This window comes from Lissotriton vulgaris, chromosome 7 (assembly GCF_964263255.1).
Source record: "Lissotriton vulgaris chromosome 7, aLisVul1.2, whole genome shotgun sequence".
In the NCBI taxonomy this organism is placed as follows: Eukaryota; Metazoa; Chordata; class Amphibia; order Caudata; family Salamandridae; genus Lissotriton; species Lissotriton vulgaris.
Genome location: NC_141695.1, coordinates 1950457 through 1969331, shown reverse-complemented (window position 1 = coordinate 1969331; position 18875 = coordinate 1950457). Strand labels below are relative to the sequence as shown.

Here is an 18875-nt window from a genome sequence, read left to right as displayed (position 1 = left end):
AAGGGACATCACAGGCGCTCGTTTTATTGGATCTGTCGGCTGCGTTCGACACGGTGGACCACAACATCCTTATCCACCGTGCCGAGCAAGCCGGCATCCGAGGCCTGGCCTCTGCTTGGCTCAAATCCTTCCTGTCGGGCAGAATGCAGGCGGTCCGGCTTGGTCCCTTCACAGCCGCACAGGTCCCATCCATCTGCGGAGTGCCTCAGGGATCGTCCCTGTCCCCTCTGCTTTTTAATCTCTATCTTCAGCCGCTCATTTTTTCCTTGAAGAGGTGGAATATCACCGTATTCAACTATGCAGACGATCTGCAAATCATTTTCCCGCTTAACACCCCCAATGCAGCCCTCGATTGTCAAGCAGTGATGCTACACATCCAACATTGGATGAACTCCCACCAGCTTAAATTGAACCCGGGGAAGACTGAGTTAATCCTTCCAGGAAACAGTCTCACTCACTGGGGCCCACAGTTCTGGCCAACTGAGCTCGGCTCCCCGCCCGTCCCGGCTAAGTCAGCAAAGAGCCTCGGGGTCATAATTGACTCGGAGCTCTCTCTTAAGCCTCAGGTTGGCGCGGTTGTGTCCTCATGTATGTTCCAGCTCAGAAAAATCAGGAAAGTTTCCCATCTCCTGACACCAGAGGCCCTGATACAAGTCCTGATTGCCCTGGTGCTCTCCCGCCTGGATTTTTCAAACTCCCTGTACTACGGCCTACCTAAATTCCTCCTTAATAGGCTCCAGATTGTACTGAATCAAGCAGCAAGGCTGGCCTATAAAACCCCGAAGTGGCAATCCGCGAGACCACTGCTTCACAGACTCCACTGGTTGCCGGTGGAGCAGAGGACTGCATTTAAGATCGACTGCCTGACCTTCAAAGCTGTGTTCGGGACCTCCCCTGCCTTTCTCAAATCACTGGTCATTCCTTACCGTCCGGTACGCAATCTTCGTTCCTCCCATCGCCTTTTGCTAGCTGTCCCTGCTACCAAACTAAAAAAAAACGGCGGTCGCAGATTTGCCTACCTTGCCCCCGCCTTCTGGAACCAGTTGCCTCTCCCTCTTAAATCTGCCAATTCCCTTCTGGCTTTCAGAAAACTCCTGAAAACTCACCTCTTCACACAGACTGGCTAGACCCCCGTCTCTTCATCTCATTGGCACTCAGCCAGCGCCAGGAAACCTTTCGGTGTCAGTGCGCTATACAAGAATCCCCTAAGATAAGATAAGATAAGGGGCGACACAAGATGGCTTGAACTCCTAAAGGATTGTGATGTCGTGGCTCTACAGGAGACATGGGATAGAGACTGCGATTTCTGGCTAGATGGGAACACATCATATTTTTTAGCTGCCCAAGCATCAAGCTCAGGTCGAGACAGAGGAGGACTGATGTTTTTAATATCCGTTAAAGTGGGGGGTTCAGTGAAGATCCTAAATACTTCATCTCAGAATTACTTAGTTTTGGAAGTTACTATGCCCAGCAATTATAAATTTGTTTACATTAACTTCTACAATGCCATGCAAGGCACTCTTTACAATGAAAATATCAACTCACTGGCAAAGTTTTTAATTAAATATAAGGAGGGTCAAACCACTTTTGTATATTTCACCCTGTTAGGGGATTTTAATATACATTTATGTCAACTTAATTGCCATTATAGAGATTATGATAACATAGATAATCTGCCCTATTCACATTTTGAACTTTCTGCAAATGGGGCCGCCCTGGAAGAACTACTTTCGGAGATTAACTTATCCGAACAAGAGTTCTTCGACATTAATGAGAGGGTGGCAACATACAGTGCAAGGGACAGTAACACCATCATAGATTATATATTCATTTCTCCTGGCATGCTGCATAATGATATTTTTTATAATGCTATACAAACCACATTTAGTGATCACAACCCAGTGGTGTTGGAACTGGCCAATAATAATTTGTCTTCATTTAATAAAGCTGTAAACACAGAAACCATGCTTGATCTAGCCGAGCAGGACCAGGGGAGACGGGTAAAATGGAGTAAAATCATCCCAGAGGACTTTTTTCACTCACTTAATTTAAAGGTGGGGAAGGAACTCAACACTTGTAGGGAACCACTGAAATTTGGTGGGAACATTATTTCCTCATTCGAATTAATCTGTCGACAAGTGGCTGAGGATTTAAAGAGTAAGCCGAAACATAAGGTGCAAAAGGCGCAGGGGTGATTTGATAACGAATGCTCTAAATCCCATAGAGATCTACTCATAGCACTAAAAAAGACACCCGAGATAGACAGGAAGTCGCCAGGTTAAGGAAAAAGTATAATACAACTGTTCTGAGGCGAAAGAATGAAATTAAAAAGCAAGCATGGGACCAACTTTACGAGAAGACCACTCTGAGGACAGCGCCAAATTTTGGTCAATAGTTAATACCCCTTTATTTAATGGCAAAGAAAATGCGCCATTAGAGGTTAATATCCCTGAACGGGATTGGTTAGACCACTTTGAAAAAATGTATGGCAGTAACCTTGAATTAGACTCTTTTGATCCAGTGCTGGATGAGTCCCGGGAGACTCCGCTTAGATTCTCTATCAAGGAGGTACAGAAGGCCATTGAGGACATGGCCAGCCATAAGGCCCCAGGTCCAGATGGGGTACCGGCTGACATGTTTAAATCAAACCCTAGCATGTGGTCAGTAGTCCTCACTAATGTTTTTAATATAGCCTGTACAGACAAAGCCAGAGTTCCAACATCTTGGTCACAGTCTATTATAATCCCCATATTTAAGAAGGGCCAAAGGGGGGACCCAAGATGCTATAGGCCCATATCATTGCTAGATTCATCATTTAAAATTCTAGGCAAGGTTATCCTAGCAAAGATCTCATCTCGGGCCATAAATAATGATATTCTGTGTAACGCTCAGTACGGTTTTAGATCCGGGAGAGGCACCGAGGATCAATGCCTAAACTTACATCTCATACTGAGCGAATACACAGTTGCGTCCAAGGGGTCAATTTACTTGGCATTTATGGACTTGTCCACAGCTTTTGAGCTAGTTAATAGGTCAAAGCTGTGGACAATACTCCTGGAGCTGGGTCTGGATCGGGCATTGGTGAACTTTCTGGCGGAACTCCACAGAGACTTGAGAGCGTCCATACGTATGACCCAAGAGGGGAAGTGCACTGCATTCTTTAAATCTGACAGAGGGGTGCGCCAAGGGTGCATCTTGGCCCCAATGCTTTTTTCTCTATATATAAATTTACTGGGAAACACTTTGGCAGTGGCATTGGTCGATGTGCTGCGTATGGGTGGTTCTTTGATGCCCGTTTTATTATACGCTGACGACACGGTGCTGCTGTCAAGAACCCCGATAGGTTTACAACATCTGCTTAATTCCTTCGGGGCTTTCATGCAAGACCTGGATCTAGTGATAAATATAGAGAAATCGCATGTAATGTCTGTGGGGAAATGTAAGAATAGTATAAAAACCCTCTCCTGTAATGGTTCAGTAATCTCGAAAGTTAAAGTTTTTACCTACCTAGGAGTGGTGTTCGATGACAAAGGTTCCTGGGTACCACAAATCGCTAACAAGGTAGTGGCCGTGAGAAGATCATCAGCTGCTATTTTGGGCTTTGCAAAGCGACTGGGTGGGAAACCAGCGGAGGCTATATTGACCATCTATAGAGCCGAAACCTTAGCCATTGCAAGGTATGGGGCCTCAATATGGGGCTATAAAGACTCTGCCCTGATACAGAGAGAGGAAAATAGATTCTTGCGATCCCTTATGGGTCTCCCCCCAATCTACACCAGCGTTTGCAGTGCACATGGAACTGGGGCTGGGGTACATTGGCGATACCCTGTCTATGGCCCCACTTTTGTCATGGATCAGAACCTGGCTAAATCCCAATCTGTCTCTAAGTCATGAAATCATTAGGGACTGTATGGGGCGGGACAAAGTGGCGGAGATATGGTGGTTGGCTTTTATTAAATCTACAGCAGGTTATCTGGGTCGACCTGAATTGTACACTAACCCTGAGAGCCTGACAAGAGAAGATATTAAATGGGTTAAAATACACTTTATAAAAAAGTGAGAAGCGGAAAGGGAAGCGCGTGCAATTATGAAGCCAACTGTAAGGTCACATTATATGTTGATCACGCCAATGTCTATACAATCATATTTGACGACTGTTACAAAACCATTCCATCGGTGGCTTCTTTAAAAAATTACGTTTTAATCAGGTGCATTTTCTGTTGGGTACTTATGACAAGTGGTGTAAACCTCATTAGAATGTACCATGTAAATGTGACAATTTTTCTTACCAGGATTTACTGTACTTTGTGTTTCTTTGCCCCTTTTTTAAGACTGGCAGGGAAAAATTCATTAAGCCAATACTAAAGAACAAAGGGTTTAAGCAGATAAAACTTGCCTTGCTGTATCTACAACTCATGGAGTCTCCACCAGTCATGTTCGGGGTAGCCAACTTTTTGACTGCCTCTATTTGTTCAAGACAGAATAGACTTCGGACGATTTCAGCTTTACATTACGTAGATGTTGAGCAGTGCTAGTTGTCTTAAATGATTAGTGTATTAAAAGAACTGCTGAGATCATCATTTTATAGGACTTTGTAAAGTTTGTAAAAATTTCCTCAAATCAGCAATTAGTCCCTACCGATCGCCACTGAATACTGTGTATATACTGAATTTTAATCTTTTTAACTTTTAAATAGTTTTTAACTAATTACTGTTCTTGTTATTCCAATGTATTTCTATAGCATACTTTTATGATTTTAAAATAATCAAATAAAGTGATTTGACTCTACAAACAGGTAAGTACAAAAATATCGACTCCAAAGTATCATTTAAAAATATGTACTTTGTAAAAATATCAAATTTATTAAAATTAATGTAAAATTTAAAAAATATTAAAAATAAATAACTAAAATATACTTAAGAATACTTAAATAACCTTAAAAGTATTAAATAATTAATTTAAGTTATAAAAAAATAAAACAATTTTATTTGTTAAAACATATATATATATATATATATATATATATATATATTAACATAATATTATTAATAAAATATACAATATTATCACCATAGGATAGCTGGAGTGTTAAAATTACTATTCCCACTCCAATGAGTGCAACAGTAGGGAAAGTGTTGGATAGCGTAGGGATAAAAATTACGATTCCCACTCCAAAGAGTGCAAAAATAGGGAAGCGTTGGATAGTGTAGGGGTAAAAATTACTATTCCCACTCCAGTGGGTCCAACAGTAGGGAAAGCGTTGGATAGCTTAGGGGTAAAAATTACTGTTCCCACTCCAGTGAGTGCAACAGTAGGGAAAGCGCTGGATAGCGTAGGGGTAATAATTACTGTTCCCACTCCAGTGAGCGCAACAGTAGGGACAGCGCTGGATAGCGTAGGGGTAAAGATTACTATTCCCACTCCAGTGGGTCCAACAGTAGCGAAAGCGTTGGATAGCGTAGGGGTAAAAATTACTATTCCCACTCCAGTGAGTGCAACAGTAGGGAAAGCGTTGGATAGCGTAGGGGTAAAGATTACTATTCCCACTCCAGTGGGTCCAACAGTAGCGAAAGCGTTGGATAGCGTAGGGGTAAAAATTACTATTCCCACTCCAGTGAGTGCAACAGTAGGGAAAGCTCTGGATAGCGTAGTGGTAAAAATTACTATTCCCACTCCAGTAAGTGCAACAGTAGGAAAGCGTTGGATAGCATAGGGGTAAAATTACTATTCCCAATCCAGTGAGTCCAACAGTATGGAAAGCGTTGGATAGCGTAGGGGTAAAAATTACTATTCCCACTCCAGGGAGTGCAACAGTAGGGAAAGCGTTGGATAGCGTAGGGGTAAAAATTACTATTCCCACTCCAGAGAGTTCAACAGTAGGGAAAGGGTTGGATAGCTTAGGGGTAAAAATTACTATTCCCACTCCAGTGAGTGCAACAGTAGGGAAAGCGCTGGATAGCGTAGGGGTAAAAATTACTATTCCCACTCCAGTGAGTGCAACAGTAGGGAAAACGTTGCATAGCGTAGGGGTAAAGATTACTATTCCCACTCCAGTGAATGCAACAGTAGCGATGGATAGCGTAGAGGTAAAATATACTATTACCACTCCAGTGAGTGCAACAGTAGGGAAAGGTCTGGATAGCGTAGGGGTAAAAATTACTATTCCCACTCCAGTAGGTGCAACAGTAGGAAAGCGTTGGATAGCGTTGGGGTAAAAATTACTATTCCCACTCCAGGGAGTGCAACAGTAGGGAAAGTAAATACTTCATATATTATTTAAAAATATATATAGATATATTAATATCTATAAAAAATTAATTAAAAGTAATTACCAATTTAATATAATATAATAATTAATCAATTAAAATTACAAATTAAAATTATTTATTACAATTAGTTACCTATTACCTTAAAAACTATATTTTTGCTGACTATATTCTGTCCATTCCATGCTATGTCCATTCGATATTTTGTAGTCGATATTTTGACTGTTTACCGCTAATCCTATGAGCATTTACAAAATTTGAAGCGCACACTAAATTGTTCAGTGACACTCCCCACCCGACTGGTATTGCGGGTGAAGTGTAGGATATGGCACTCACTGTTTGAGAGAACCGGTGTACTCACAGTGTCATGAAGAGACGTATGGGCGTTGAAATCACCTGACATTAATATAGCATAGCCACCATGTATCATATTGATAAGATGTTTCATAATAGCAGAGAGCTTGTCAGCATTAGGAGAACTGATCATTGTAAAAAATGTATTATGCACAGCTTCAAAGCGTTGCAAAAATGAAGATCTAAATTTTGAACGTTCAGCAAGTTTAAGTGCTGTGTTTTGACCTTATATCTAAACATGAGGTGGCCAAAAATTAATTAAACCACCTTTCACGTTGCTTGCCAAGCTAGGGCAGGCATCTTTTGCAAGAGCTGAAGATCCATCCAGACAGATATTCTTTCCTTAGCTCATGTTTCTTGTCCTGTGGAGGGTAAGGTGCATCTACTGACAGAGGCAAACCAGTCTTAGTTTTAAAAAAATCAGCAAACCCACAATATTCATGAGACCATTTACAGCTGACTGTGGCCTCCACAGGGAGATGCTTCACTCTACAATTGAGAAACCTTGTATTAGATCATCAAAATATAAGTAGAGGTTTTCTAAAATTGAAATGCATAATCACTGTCCTATGATTGCAGTTTATTTCCATCTCATCCCTTATCCCAACCTTTGACCCTCGGAACACACAGTGGGGCACAAAATCCACGGCACTCTCAGAGGCCTCCTTGGCCAATCACATGACAGTCCAAAGCACCTCTGGGAATAAGGGTCATATTTACAAGAGAGTGGCAGAGCATGGTGTTAAGCTACAATTGCTAGTGCCGCATTCCGCCATTCTAAAAATGCAGAGATGTCCCGTATTTACAAGACGGTGGTATACTCCTGCATTTCCCCTAGCACTGGCTCTAAATTTAGCAGCTTATTGTCAACGTGGGCACCATAGTGCAAGGGTGCCTGCGTCGCAGGGAACGATTGTTCCTGCACATAAACAGCCAGTCATTTCGATCTGTAACTTTTATGTGTTCTGCACATGAGCTCCCTTGCGGCCATCGCACGCCAACACAACCTCAACATCATCCCCTACGCCGACGACACCCAGCTGATCCTCTCCCTCACCAATGACCCCGCCACCGCCAGAGCCAACCTGCATGAAGGGATGAAAGACGGAGCCGAGTGGATGAAGAACAGCCGCCTGAAACTGAACTCAGACAAGACGGAAGTCCTCATCCTGGGATCATCGCCCTCCGCCTGGGACGACTCCTGGTGGCCTCCTGCCCTGGGCACCGCACCAAAACCAACGGACCACGCACGCAACCTGGGCTTCATCCTGGACTCCTCCCTCTCGATGACCAGACAAGTCAACGCCATCTCGTCCTCGTACTTCAACATCCTACGCATGCTCCAGAAGATCTTCCGGTGGATCCCCACCGAAACCAGAAAGACGGTCACCCAGGCCCTCGTCACCAGCCGACTAGACTACGGCAACTCCCTCTACGCTGGAACCACTGCAAAACTCCAGAAAAGACTCCAGCGGATCCAGAACGCCTCAGAATGACTCATCCTGGACATCCCCAGACACAGACACATCTCCGGACACCTGAGAGACCTGCACTGGCTCCCCGTCAACAAGAGAATCACGTTCCGACTCCTCACCCACGCACACAAGCTCTGCACACAAAGCTCTACACAACCAAGGCCCAAGATACCTCAACGACCGCCTCAACTTCTACGCTCCCACCGCCAGCTTCGATCGTCCAGCCACGCCCTCGCCGCCACACCCCGCATCCGAAGAGCCACTACAGGAGGAAGATCCTTCTTCTACCTGGCCGCCAAGTCGTGGAACTCCCTCCCCACCCACCTCCGCCTGACCCAAGACCACCTCGCCTTCAGGAAGCAACTCAAGACCTGGCTGTTCGAGCAGTAGCGGACCCCCCCTCCCCAAGCGCCTTGAGGCCCTCCGGGTGAGTAGCACGCTATACAAAATGCATTGATCGATTGATTGATTGATTACTGTCAAGCAGAATGTTGTCCTTTTGTTTTGTTTTATGGGTGATGCTGTCCAGGTGGGGCTGATGTAATAGACTCCTGAAGAATGAACGACTGAGTTGACTTTGTCTTGATGTGAATCTGTTTCCTGCCTGTTGCCCAAGGTCCCTGCAGCTGCTGCCTCAGCCCACACAGCTGATTGAAGAGTGATGGAGCCTGTGATCTGATAGTTACCCACATCTCTTCACAATGGGTACCTCCTCTGCTGATGCCGCCGCATTGGAAATCAAGCGTGTAATCTGTAGGGCTCTTCAGTTATCCCACGACAGACATGTATGACTAAACAACCCTGATTTTTTTGTATTTTGTATTCTGGTACTTTCAGTTCTCCATTTATAATAACATATTAAAATTAAACTAGGATAAAAAGAACACATCAGGACTGGAGGAAATACTCGAATATCACATGGGACAAACTTGGGGCCTCATTTATGAGAAATGACGCATCGCTGTGGAAAGCAGCGATGCGTCACTTCTCAGTGCGCACTCCTTGCGTCATGATTGTTGTGTCATATTTATAATATGACGCATCATGTCGCAAGGAGTTACAGATATGTCAGTATTTCTGACGTATCTGTAGGCGCAAAAGTGACGCATTGCTGGAGTGTGTCACAAAAGTGACGCAACTCGAACAATCTGTACTTTCACTTGGGCAAGTCCCATGTTGTTGGTGCCTTCGCCAGTCTTACGCCTGCCATGAAGCAGGCGTAAGATTTTGACGCATTAGCGGCCAAGAAATGGCGCATTGAAATCTTATAGATTTCACTGCGTCACTTCCATGACCCTTTCTTGCGTCAAAACACCCCCCCTGTATACATTATACCTGGCACAGGTATAATGTGGCGCAGGGGTTTACAAAGTGACGCATCTACCTAGATGCGTCACTTGGTAAATATGGCGCAACAAGGCGCATTTTTTACCCCACTGGCGTGTCATGAAAAGTGACGCACCGGTGGCGTAAAAGTGGCGCACAGCCTCATAAATGAGGCCCTTGGTGCTTTCTGTAGATGCATTTAATCCACTGAGTTTACAGATTTTTGACAGCCATATAATTGTTGTAAAACTGAAATGGAGTGCCAAATGCATAAAGGTCTTAGTGATCAGTCTCAAATATTGTTAAAACTAAGATGTAGTTTTTACTCTGGATTAAATATCTGCTTACCGTTGTGCTAAGACAGGAGGGAGTCTTGGCTCGCCAGTTCCTCACTCCCTGATTAACAAAGTCTTGCAACTACTAGTAGCATCTGGAAACCTCTTGTAACCCATGTTCTCCATTTTCAAGATCCATGGATTTTACACTTGTGTGAATCTACATAAATTGCTTCTATCTCTCCATTTTAACCTCGCCTTGTTATCTTCTCCACAGGGAAGGACGGTGCACACTCGCGTCTTCATTCAGCATCTCCAAGTACATCATTGGCACCAGGGTTACTTCTTTCCTGTGCGCCCTTCTCGTTCTTTGGGTAAAAATCAAACAATTGACTTCTTTCATATACAAAATGTCTTGTTTATTATTGTGCACAAAAAACCTGATCCTCACAGAAGAAACATATTCAAATTATATTTTCCCAGCAATCATAGACGTAGAAGGTTATATGGTCTACTGTAGCTATTTGGACTGTTTGCCAGGTTCTAAGAGCGTCATTAAGAACTTGGCAGAGTTTGGCAGAGCAGACGCCTCAGAAAGAGTTGTTGGATGTCCCACCAGGCAGCCCTCTGCCCCCTCTCTATGTAGAGGAGGCGCAGCAGAGCAGAGCCTCAGCTGGCTCGACTGGTGGAAATCAGTGTTCAATTCCTTCACCCACCACAGGATCACCCAGTCTCAGTGGAGAGTCAAGCTCTTTTATTTTAGGTTTTGTAAAGATAAAACACATACCCTGATGCATCTTGGTGTTAAGTAACAAGAGGGCATACTAGCAAGAACCTCGTAAAATTATTGCCATTTTAGAGGCTGGAAACTGACGCTAAATCAGCAATAATGGGCTTGCTAATATGCGTTATAGAATTCCAATAGAAGCCCAGGTTAGATGTCCTGCACATCTAACCTGGGCTTCTATTGGAATTTAGCAGTTTCCTGCTGCTAAAACAGCGATCATTTTAACAAGGTTCTTGCTAATATGCCCCAAGGTCATTAAAAGACCACCGCTATTATTTATTGGAAAGTTAAGTGTTTAGAGACTTACGGAAGCTCAGAAGGCAGGAAGCTGTTTTAATTTCCAAAGAAAGCAAGTTTCAGTTCCAAGCTGCACCCACCACAAAGCTCCTGCCTCCCCAAGAGGACAGTTTATGAGATAGCAGCACCACAGGTTCCTTCTGAGTTTTTCTCTTAGAAAAGCTGGGCCTAATCCCTGAAGTACTTTGCAATTAATACAAAGAGTTTTGCATATTATCCTCTTGTGAACAGGGACCCCGCGGAGACTCACTAAGGCTTGGGAGGCTGTAATGACCGGATTCTCTGACCAAGAATTACCCACTCACCTAGATACAACCAACCCGGCCAAAACGTAACACCATCCCTTCCCGGACCCTATTTAAAACAGTCCCTGAATACTTACCCGGGAATGGGGAATTCGCAATATACAAGCTTATACCATCAAACACACTAGATCTAAGGGATTACTAAGAATAGTCACTAATAACTACGGAATTCCATGTCTCATCCTATGATCTCACCTTATAGCCCCGCGACAATCTGGCGCGGACTATTCTACCCTCCCTCTCATATTGGAGAGCAGCTCACTCTACCACACCATCCCCAATCAGTGTTCTCACTAATGCTCTATCTTGCGCAATCTCATTACACACCAATCCCAATTGGTGTTCTCATTAACGCCCTATCTTGAGCGATCTCACTGTCCTATTAGTACCTTCTGCTCTCTCTCTCTACTGGGGAGAGGTTTCTAAGTACCTAATATTTACTGGGAGTATTTTCTACCTTTTATGAATTATTATCCCTCATGTGATAGATAGGAGATCCGATCCTCTCACACAAGAACTGCCAAATTGTTATACTTGAGAATTATTCCCTGACATAAAACTCACATCAATCTCCCGCATCAGTTACCTGTAGGAAGGGACTCGCCCATCCTTCCATACGCTGGCATCTGGCTGTAAAGAAAGGTTAGCTTTATCATAGAAATAATACTCAAATATATATATATGTTCGTTACAAACTGGGGTCCCTTTATTACACAATAACAGACAAAGAAAACATTACAATACTACCTAACAGTCTAAGCATAGCCTGAAAAGTAATGGAAAGAGTTAGTATATCTGCATACTATAATGACAGGACAGACTTCACCTTATAATTACGGAGTCAGGTTCTAGCTGTCATCTGGGTCCATCTCTCGTCTGTGCCTTGGCTCATCTCAGATTCTACTCTGCACCCACGGATACACGTCTGCACCGCTATGCTCCTTCAATGCACTGGAACCCTTCTCTCGTCTTCTTCTTCTCTGTGTCTCAGCTCTGCACCGATTACTTTGCACTGGCTTCCTCTCTCCCACAAACTGTCTTCGCCTCCAGACTTCAATCTAATGATATAGTTTCAGCCGCTCTGGAAACCATCTATTCAACTAACTTCTTCACTCTGATTGTTCTAACTCCGACGTTTAACTATCGCCAACTGCTCTAACAGACTGACTCACGATGTAGCTTCAGTCTCTCCGAAAGATCATCAGCCTTTGATCGTTCAAAACTCCAACTGTCGGCTGCAACTGCTAACTGTCATCTGCCTGCCTCTCCTCTCTACACCTCGATAATATAAAGAGCTCTTCGTTCATGGAACTTTTCCAGACAGTAACCTGCTGCCCACCAGATTCCTGTACCAGGCTCCGGGCCTCCGACGCTCCCACAGTGGCCAACTGCTGTTTCGTCTAAAACCCGAGCTCTGCTTACATTCCTCCTATAAGGGCCATCTCTGACCGGTTCCTCTCCAGTGAGCAACAGCTCATAACTAAAACATCACTCTTGACCTACAAGCGCCTCGAGCAGCTGAGGCAGGAAAGAAAATGGAGTCTCTCTCGTATGAGCCCTGTAGGCCCGAAAAAGATAAAAGAGACGCATAGCTCTATCTAAATACATAAGCTAGCCCTACCAATAGGTAATATAATATCAGGAATAAAGGATCTACCCTCTAATATAGGCCTTCAGGCCTGAAAATGATGAAAGGACATATTATTATGCCAAAGTCAATAGGCTAAACCTAAGAATAGGCCGAAAATAGGGATCTATCCACTATACTAATGTGATGGTAGTAGACTAAAGTCACCATCACTCAGAAAAAGGACAAAATATCCGGTCACTCCACTTCACCCTTGACTTTTGTCAACTAACATCTGTCAAATTGAGCGAACATCTGATGAAGAATAATAAAAAACAAAACTAACATATCTAGACATAGTGTGTGGTCTAAAAAATGTAATTAAGGAAGGGGCACATTGAATGCAACAACAAATAGCAACTAAAATACAAATAGCAATCAAGACACCCCCCAACACTCGACGCAGGGAGTGCAAATCGGGCAACCAACTGAAAAACCAATCAAACCACCCTGGATCTATGTGTTGCCTAACTTCTTCTGTTAATTCATGAAGTTTATCAATATGGGACTGGATGGATTTGGAATGGTCCGATAAAAATTAAACAACAAAGGCCCTCAAAATCTGAGCAGCATGACCATGTTTAAGTAAAAGGTAATCTATTGCAGCTCTATTTTGTAAAATGGCTCTACGCTCACCTTGAGCATCTAATAATAGGTCAGATAAAACAACAGAAGTATGGTTAATAGACTTGACCATCCAGCAAGCCAATTTTCCAATGGATTTAGCATTGTATACAGATAATGCAGGAATACCTAAAATAGAAAACGCTAAACTAGATACTCAGATGCAGAAAATAAATGTAATGAGGAATCACAATTGGCTTTCAAGGCGGGGCATCACGTGTAATACGCGAAATTACATTAGGATGTGAAGAAAACATTAATAAACTCAATCTGGTAATAGCACAAGGACCTCCAGTAATATTAGCAGGAATATAGGGCCAAGATGAATTGCCACATGAAAATAGCCATCCAGAAGGTAATAATACCATACGATAGTGACTAGGGGTAACTACAAGACGCCTACAAGTCATATTATTTCTAACAGAAGAACATGATTTAGATAGTATTTCAAAACATAGAGTTCTTTCATGGGTAGTAAATGAAGTAACATTTTTCTGTCTTAATTGAACGCACTTGCCTATGATATTAGGATCACAGGTCATGAAAAAGCAAAGATCACCCTCGGTAACATTGTAGGTTGTTATTTGAAAACTCAAAGAGGGCTGTAAATCAGGCAAAACCGTGCATAGAGCACAGTAATCACAGGCTGCAAAATCACAAAAAATTACATTGGGATAAGCATTCGATAAATCAAAAATATGGGCAAGTGTCTGCATGGAGTTAGTAAGTCTCCTGCCTAGAGACGTCCAAAAATTGGATGATGAATCCCACGACGCAGAAGAACGACGTCTTCGGTCCAAGGAATTATTCCAGTCCTGGGGGCTCGCCCGTCTCTCGGCGCAGCAAGCCAAAAGGAGTCCAGCGACGACACTTCCGACAGCAGCAGTCCAAACGATGGTCTAGGAGAATGGGATCAAATACGGATATTATTCATTCTCGCAAATAACATTTATCAGCTGGGACTGCTTCCCAGCTATCTTGCCCTGGCCTCATCACTAGGACGGTATTGTCCTGACCGGTTGCAATTATTTCAGCCTGTTCAGGGGGATTTTTAGGTGACTGAACCCACACTCTCGCTCTGGGATTATCAGTGGAGCCAAAACCCTTTTTTCCTCGTACAGATAACAGAGTGGGGGCAGTGCCTTTTTGAATCTCACCACTGAAAACAGGCATAATTAGCAATTGAGCAACTCGGTCTGCTTTGTGCATTAGTAAATCAGAATCACCACTGTTTAATAGGATCACTGTAATCTATCCTTGATAATCACTGTCAATGACACCTCCGAGCACCTGGACACCTTTGAAAGCCAAGCCAGATCTCGGGGCAATTAATCCAAAACCTCCAACAGGAGGAACACCAATGCCGGTCTCCACAATAGTAATGTCTTCTTTCTTTAAACTAATGGTGTTTATAGAATGCAGGTCTAGGCCTGCAGAACCTGGGGTTGCTCTGCAAGGAGCCAAGGCTCCAGGGGAAATTTCCCAATACATCGCTGTACTCTCCACTGTGTTAGGTTTAGCATCAATAGCTGGAGGAAATAAACGCATTAATGGGGAATCAGAATTCAAATAAGGACGATTATTCAAAATTAACAATGCATCAAACAAATGATCTCTCCAGTTCTTATAGTTGTCATTTGATAACCTAAGTAATTGATCTTTCAACAAACCATTCATTCTCTCCACAAGGCCTGCTGCCTGTGGGTAATAAGGTATATGAAACACCCATTCGATGTTTTTTTCTACACAAAATTCCTGCACTAGTCTGCCTTTAAAATGAGATGCGTTGTCAGATTGTATTTGAAGTGGAACACCATAGTACAACATGATTAGGGCTCCCGGTTTTCCGTTTTTACGGATTTTTACATATAAATACAGACGGAAATCTATATTTCCTTTGTCTGTATTTATGCGTAGAAACGGCAAAATACTAGCAAGTTTTGCAATGCTGCCGTCGGGTATTTTGATACCGACATTAAAAAGAAACACAAAGAAACAATTCTGCTGTCCCTTGTACAAAAGGCAGCTCTCACCAGGAGGACCTGTAACACTGCCCACAGTCTGAAAAGGGGTGAGAAAAATAACAAAGCCTCGTTAACAAGTGAATGGTCTTTTTAAAGACCTCTGAAGTACTCGGGTGCGACGTGTCAGCTTTACCTCGCGCAGCAAGCAACTCCATCTGACTTGAACCTGTGAGGTACTCAGTCTACGTTCCCTCCTCCATGAAATATTAACATGCACCTTTATAAGTTTAAACTTTACTGAGAGGGGTACTTTATTTTTTTTGCTCGTCAGCTCATTATTACAGATGCTGTGCAAATTCGACAAAGGTTGCATTGATGCAATTTTGCATTCACATTTGCCCCTACGTTTTGACTTCCTTTATTTCACGGACCAATTTTGCGCCTGTCGGGCTTTGCAAATATTAGATTTAAAGTTACATCTATGCACTCTGAGCCTTCCGCCATCTTGCACTTTAACCATATAACCTCCTTGGTGGTGGTAGCAGGTTAAAGTACCATATGCATACACAGCACTGAGCACTTTAACGTGACTTAATAGGTGCCATGTCAGTCCGTGCATACACACTGACTGCATTTAGTCAAAATAATTCCATTTCCATTGACTCTGAAGTGATGCACTTTTGGCTCAACAAGGAAAGAAATTACGTGGGTATTCCAACTCATTAGACAGTTGGCATTAGATATTATATCTGCGTGACTGCTGCCAGGCGCAAAACACCCATTGGGCTCAAAGGGCTTCAGACCCCCAAACTCCCCCCGCCCCCAACCCACGTCGTGTGAGTCAGCCCGGGCAGAGACAGCTTCGGGGGATGGTGACAATCTAATTGCAGCCGCACCTGAGTGCTTAGCAGGTCTTTAAAAGATCATCTACTTGTAAATGAGGCTTTTGATGTTTTTGCACTCCATTCTACAGCCACTCTGTCTATGTTTGAAGAATTAGCCCCCCCAACCAAAAAAATAGTTTTCAGCCCCCCCCCCCCCCCGAAATTTGGCTCTAGTTGCCCGCCTGACTGCTGCAGCGTGGATATCACTCGGAATGTTTGCCTCGTTTAATGCTCTTCTGCTCGTTAATGAATTCACGCTGGGCGGGGAGATAGTCGAGTGTTACTTGCTTGCTGTGGTCACGTGGCCTTCTATTTGAGATGACTAGAGGTACACCTCTAGAAGGGTCACAGTGTGGCTGAGTGTTGCTTACTATGTAGCCCATTTCTAAGTTACCTTCCTGTTTTGGTGTCGCAGTGAGATTAAGGCAATTGTGTATGATCACACAGTTGTCGAGTGGGGAAGCCAGGAGGTAGAAATTCAAGCATCCCCACTGATATTTTGTTTATTATTTTGCTGGAAACATAATCCGTTTATGCTTGACCCCTTGTTACCTCCGTAAGCATTGTGTAAAATAATTTCAATTAAAGGCAGCTGCTACATTGCTGCATCCTCCAAGCCTCAAGAATTCGGCGATCAAAATAATATCCTTTTCGCAATTTTTATAATTCCTTTAAAGTGTCTGTGCTCTGCGGCCGTGAGTTGCAAGCTTATGACATAACCGTATTTTTGTCTTCTCATGGTTTAATCTTTGAGACTACTGTGTATTTAACTACACGGTTCCACTTTTTGAACGTGCATTTCTTTATAATTAACTGCGCATTTCATTACTGTTTCCAGTGTGTTCTTGTTTTTCTTTGTGGCACTTTTGTAATCTGTTTTATTCCCGCTCTCCAATTTGTCATTTTCTTTTTAAAGTGGTTTGTCTTTTCAGAGGAGCTTTTATCAAAAGATGCAGTGGCTTCCAAGACCTCAGACTATATTTCATATATTGTTTTTATCAGATGTGTCTGTACGAAACAGTTTTCTTTTTGTACACTTCCTTGTGTTTGTTGGTGGGGAGATAGTTCTCCACAAGGAACGCAGAACCTGCTAAACTAACGTCGCGTGCATTTTGCACTTTGACATTAAAGCTCGCCCTGCTCCGTTTTTCAGTCCTGAGGCTTGCTTAATACAGACAACTCTGTGAGAGGTGCACCTACACACAGTAAGCAGGCAAGCCTGTGCCCGTTGACCAGCATGAGGTGAGAGTGCCCCGCAATGTGTGAGGTATACACTGCCACCTCCTACACAATAAAACAAACTCTTAACTGCAGATGTTGTAGAACCCAGGATAATGTGCTGCATGGCCAAACACTTAAAAGGTCTCAAAGGCCAGACCTATTGGCTATGCCAATGCTTGTGGTTAGATGCCCCTGGGGTACCAAACACCAAAGGCTCTATAGTTATGCATCCACCTCGTGCTCCTCTCTCCACCCTACACTTCCTGCCCTTTTTTTTAACCAATTTTTTATTTGTTTTTCTGGTACAATATAGCCTATATTGTACTAGAAAATGAATAAAATTGTCATTTTAAATAAATGTGGAAAAATACTAGCTGTAGCGTCGTCTTTTGCTTGTGGCAAAAATAAATGTGGATAAATACAGAAAAAATGCCTAAAAAATAAATATGGATGAATACAGACGGAAATGGCAAAAAAAATAAATACCATAAAACCGGGAGCCCTAAACATGATTAACTCTAACGTTTTAATAGTATTAATCTGAGTAGCTCTCTTACAGGGTAAGGCCACTAAAAGACCACTAAAAGTATTTACAACTGTACAAACATACTGACAATTTTTACTCATGGGAAGAGGACCGTTATAATCTATTTGCCAAATCTGTGCAGGGGATTTTCCTCGATGCAATTGACCTCTTACACTTTGGGGCACTTCTCGCTGTCTAGAATGCTGACATATGGGGCAATGAAGTATAACGTCTTTAATCAAATTGAGAGGAATATGAATTCCTTGATCGGCGGCCCACCTGCTAGTGATTCTTTCTCCAAAATTTCCTGATTTCTGGTGGGCCCATTTCGCCAATCCCGCCAAATCAAAATCTTGTTTATCCACCATTGCCTCAGAAATGTTAGATTTCTCATCTGCAATTCGGTGAAAAAGTTTGTCAAGGGAGTCTACGTGTGTGTATGCATCAACATGAAAAACTGTCACGTTACTCTGAAGAAGTAGTTCCCAAATCTCTTGCCATAAGTGTTTACCCCAAACTCTTTGGAATGCAGTTTCCAGTCATGGGAATACCATGTGGGTAACCAAACCGCTAGACCATGAGCAGTGGACCAAGAATCAGTAAAAATATGACATGTACCAGGCAGCTCTTGTTTCAAAACTTGATAAACAGCATATAGTTCAGCAAATTTACTACTTTTTCCTTCACCTGTGGTACTTAACAATTTCTGTGTGATCGGATTGTAGGATACTGCCTTCCAATGCCTCTTCTCTCCAATGTACCTCGCTGAACCATCCGTAAACCACACGTGTTTTCTGTCCTCCACGGACAAATCATCAAATGGCTTACCCCACTTAACAGGGGATTCCTGTACTATAGGTATGGAGCAATCACTTTCTGCCTCTCCTAACGGCGCCAGCGCCACTTGCTCATGTAACGTCGCAACACCCTTCGGTCCTACACGT

The 18875-nt window shown here is 43.1% G+C and overlaps 1 protein-coding gene across 1 annotated transcript in view; it reads left to right on the top strand.

The window, feature by feature from the left end:
- The window catches only part of LOC147700477 (putative cation-transporting ATPase 13A4), a 567847-nt gene that overhangs the window by 369555 nt on the left and 179417 nt on the right, over positions 1-18875 (top strand). The window contains exon 25 of the mRNA XM_086928422.1: positions 9974-10070. Within this exon, the coding sequence (XP_086784548.1) occupies positions 9974-10070 (97 nt within the window). The remainder of the gene's footprint in view (positions 1-9973; positions 10071-18875) is intronic.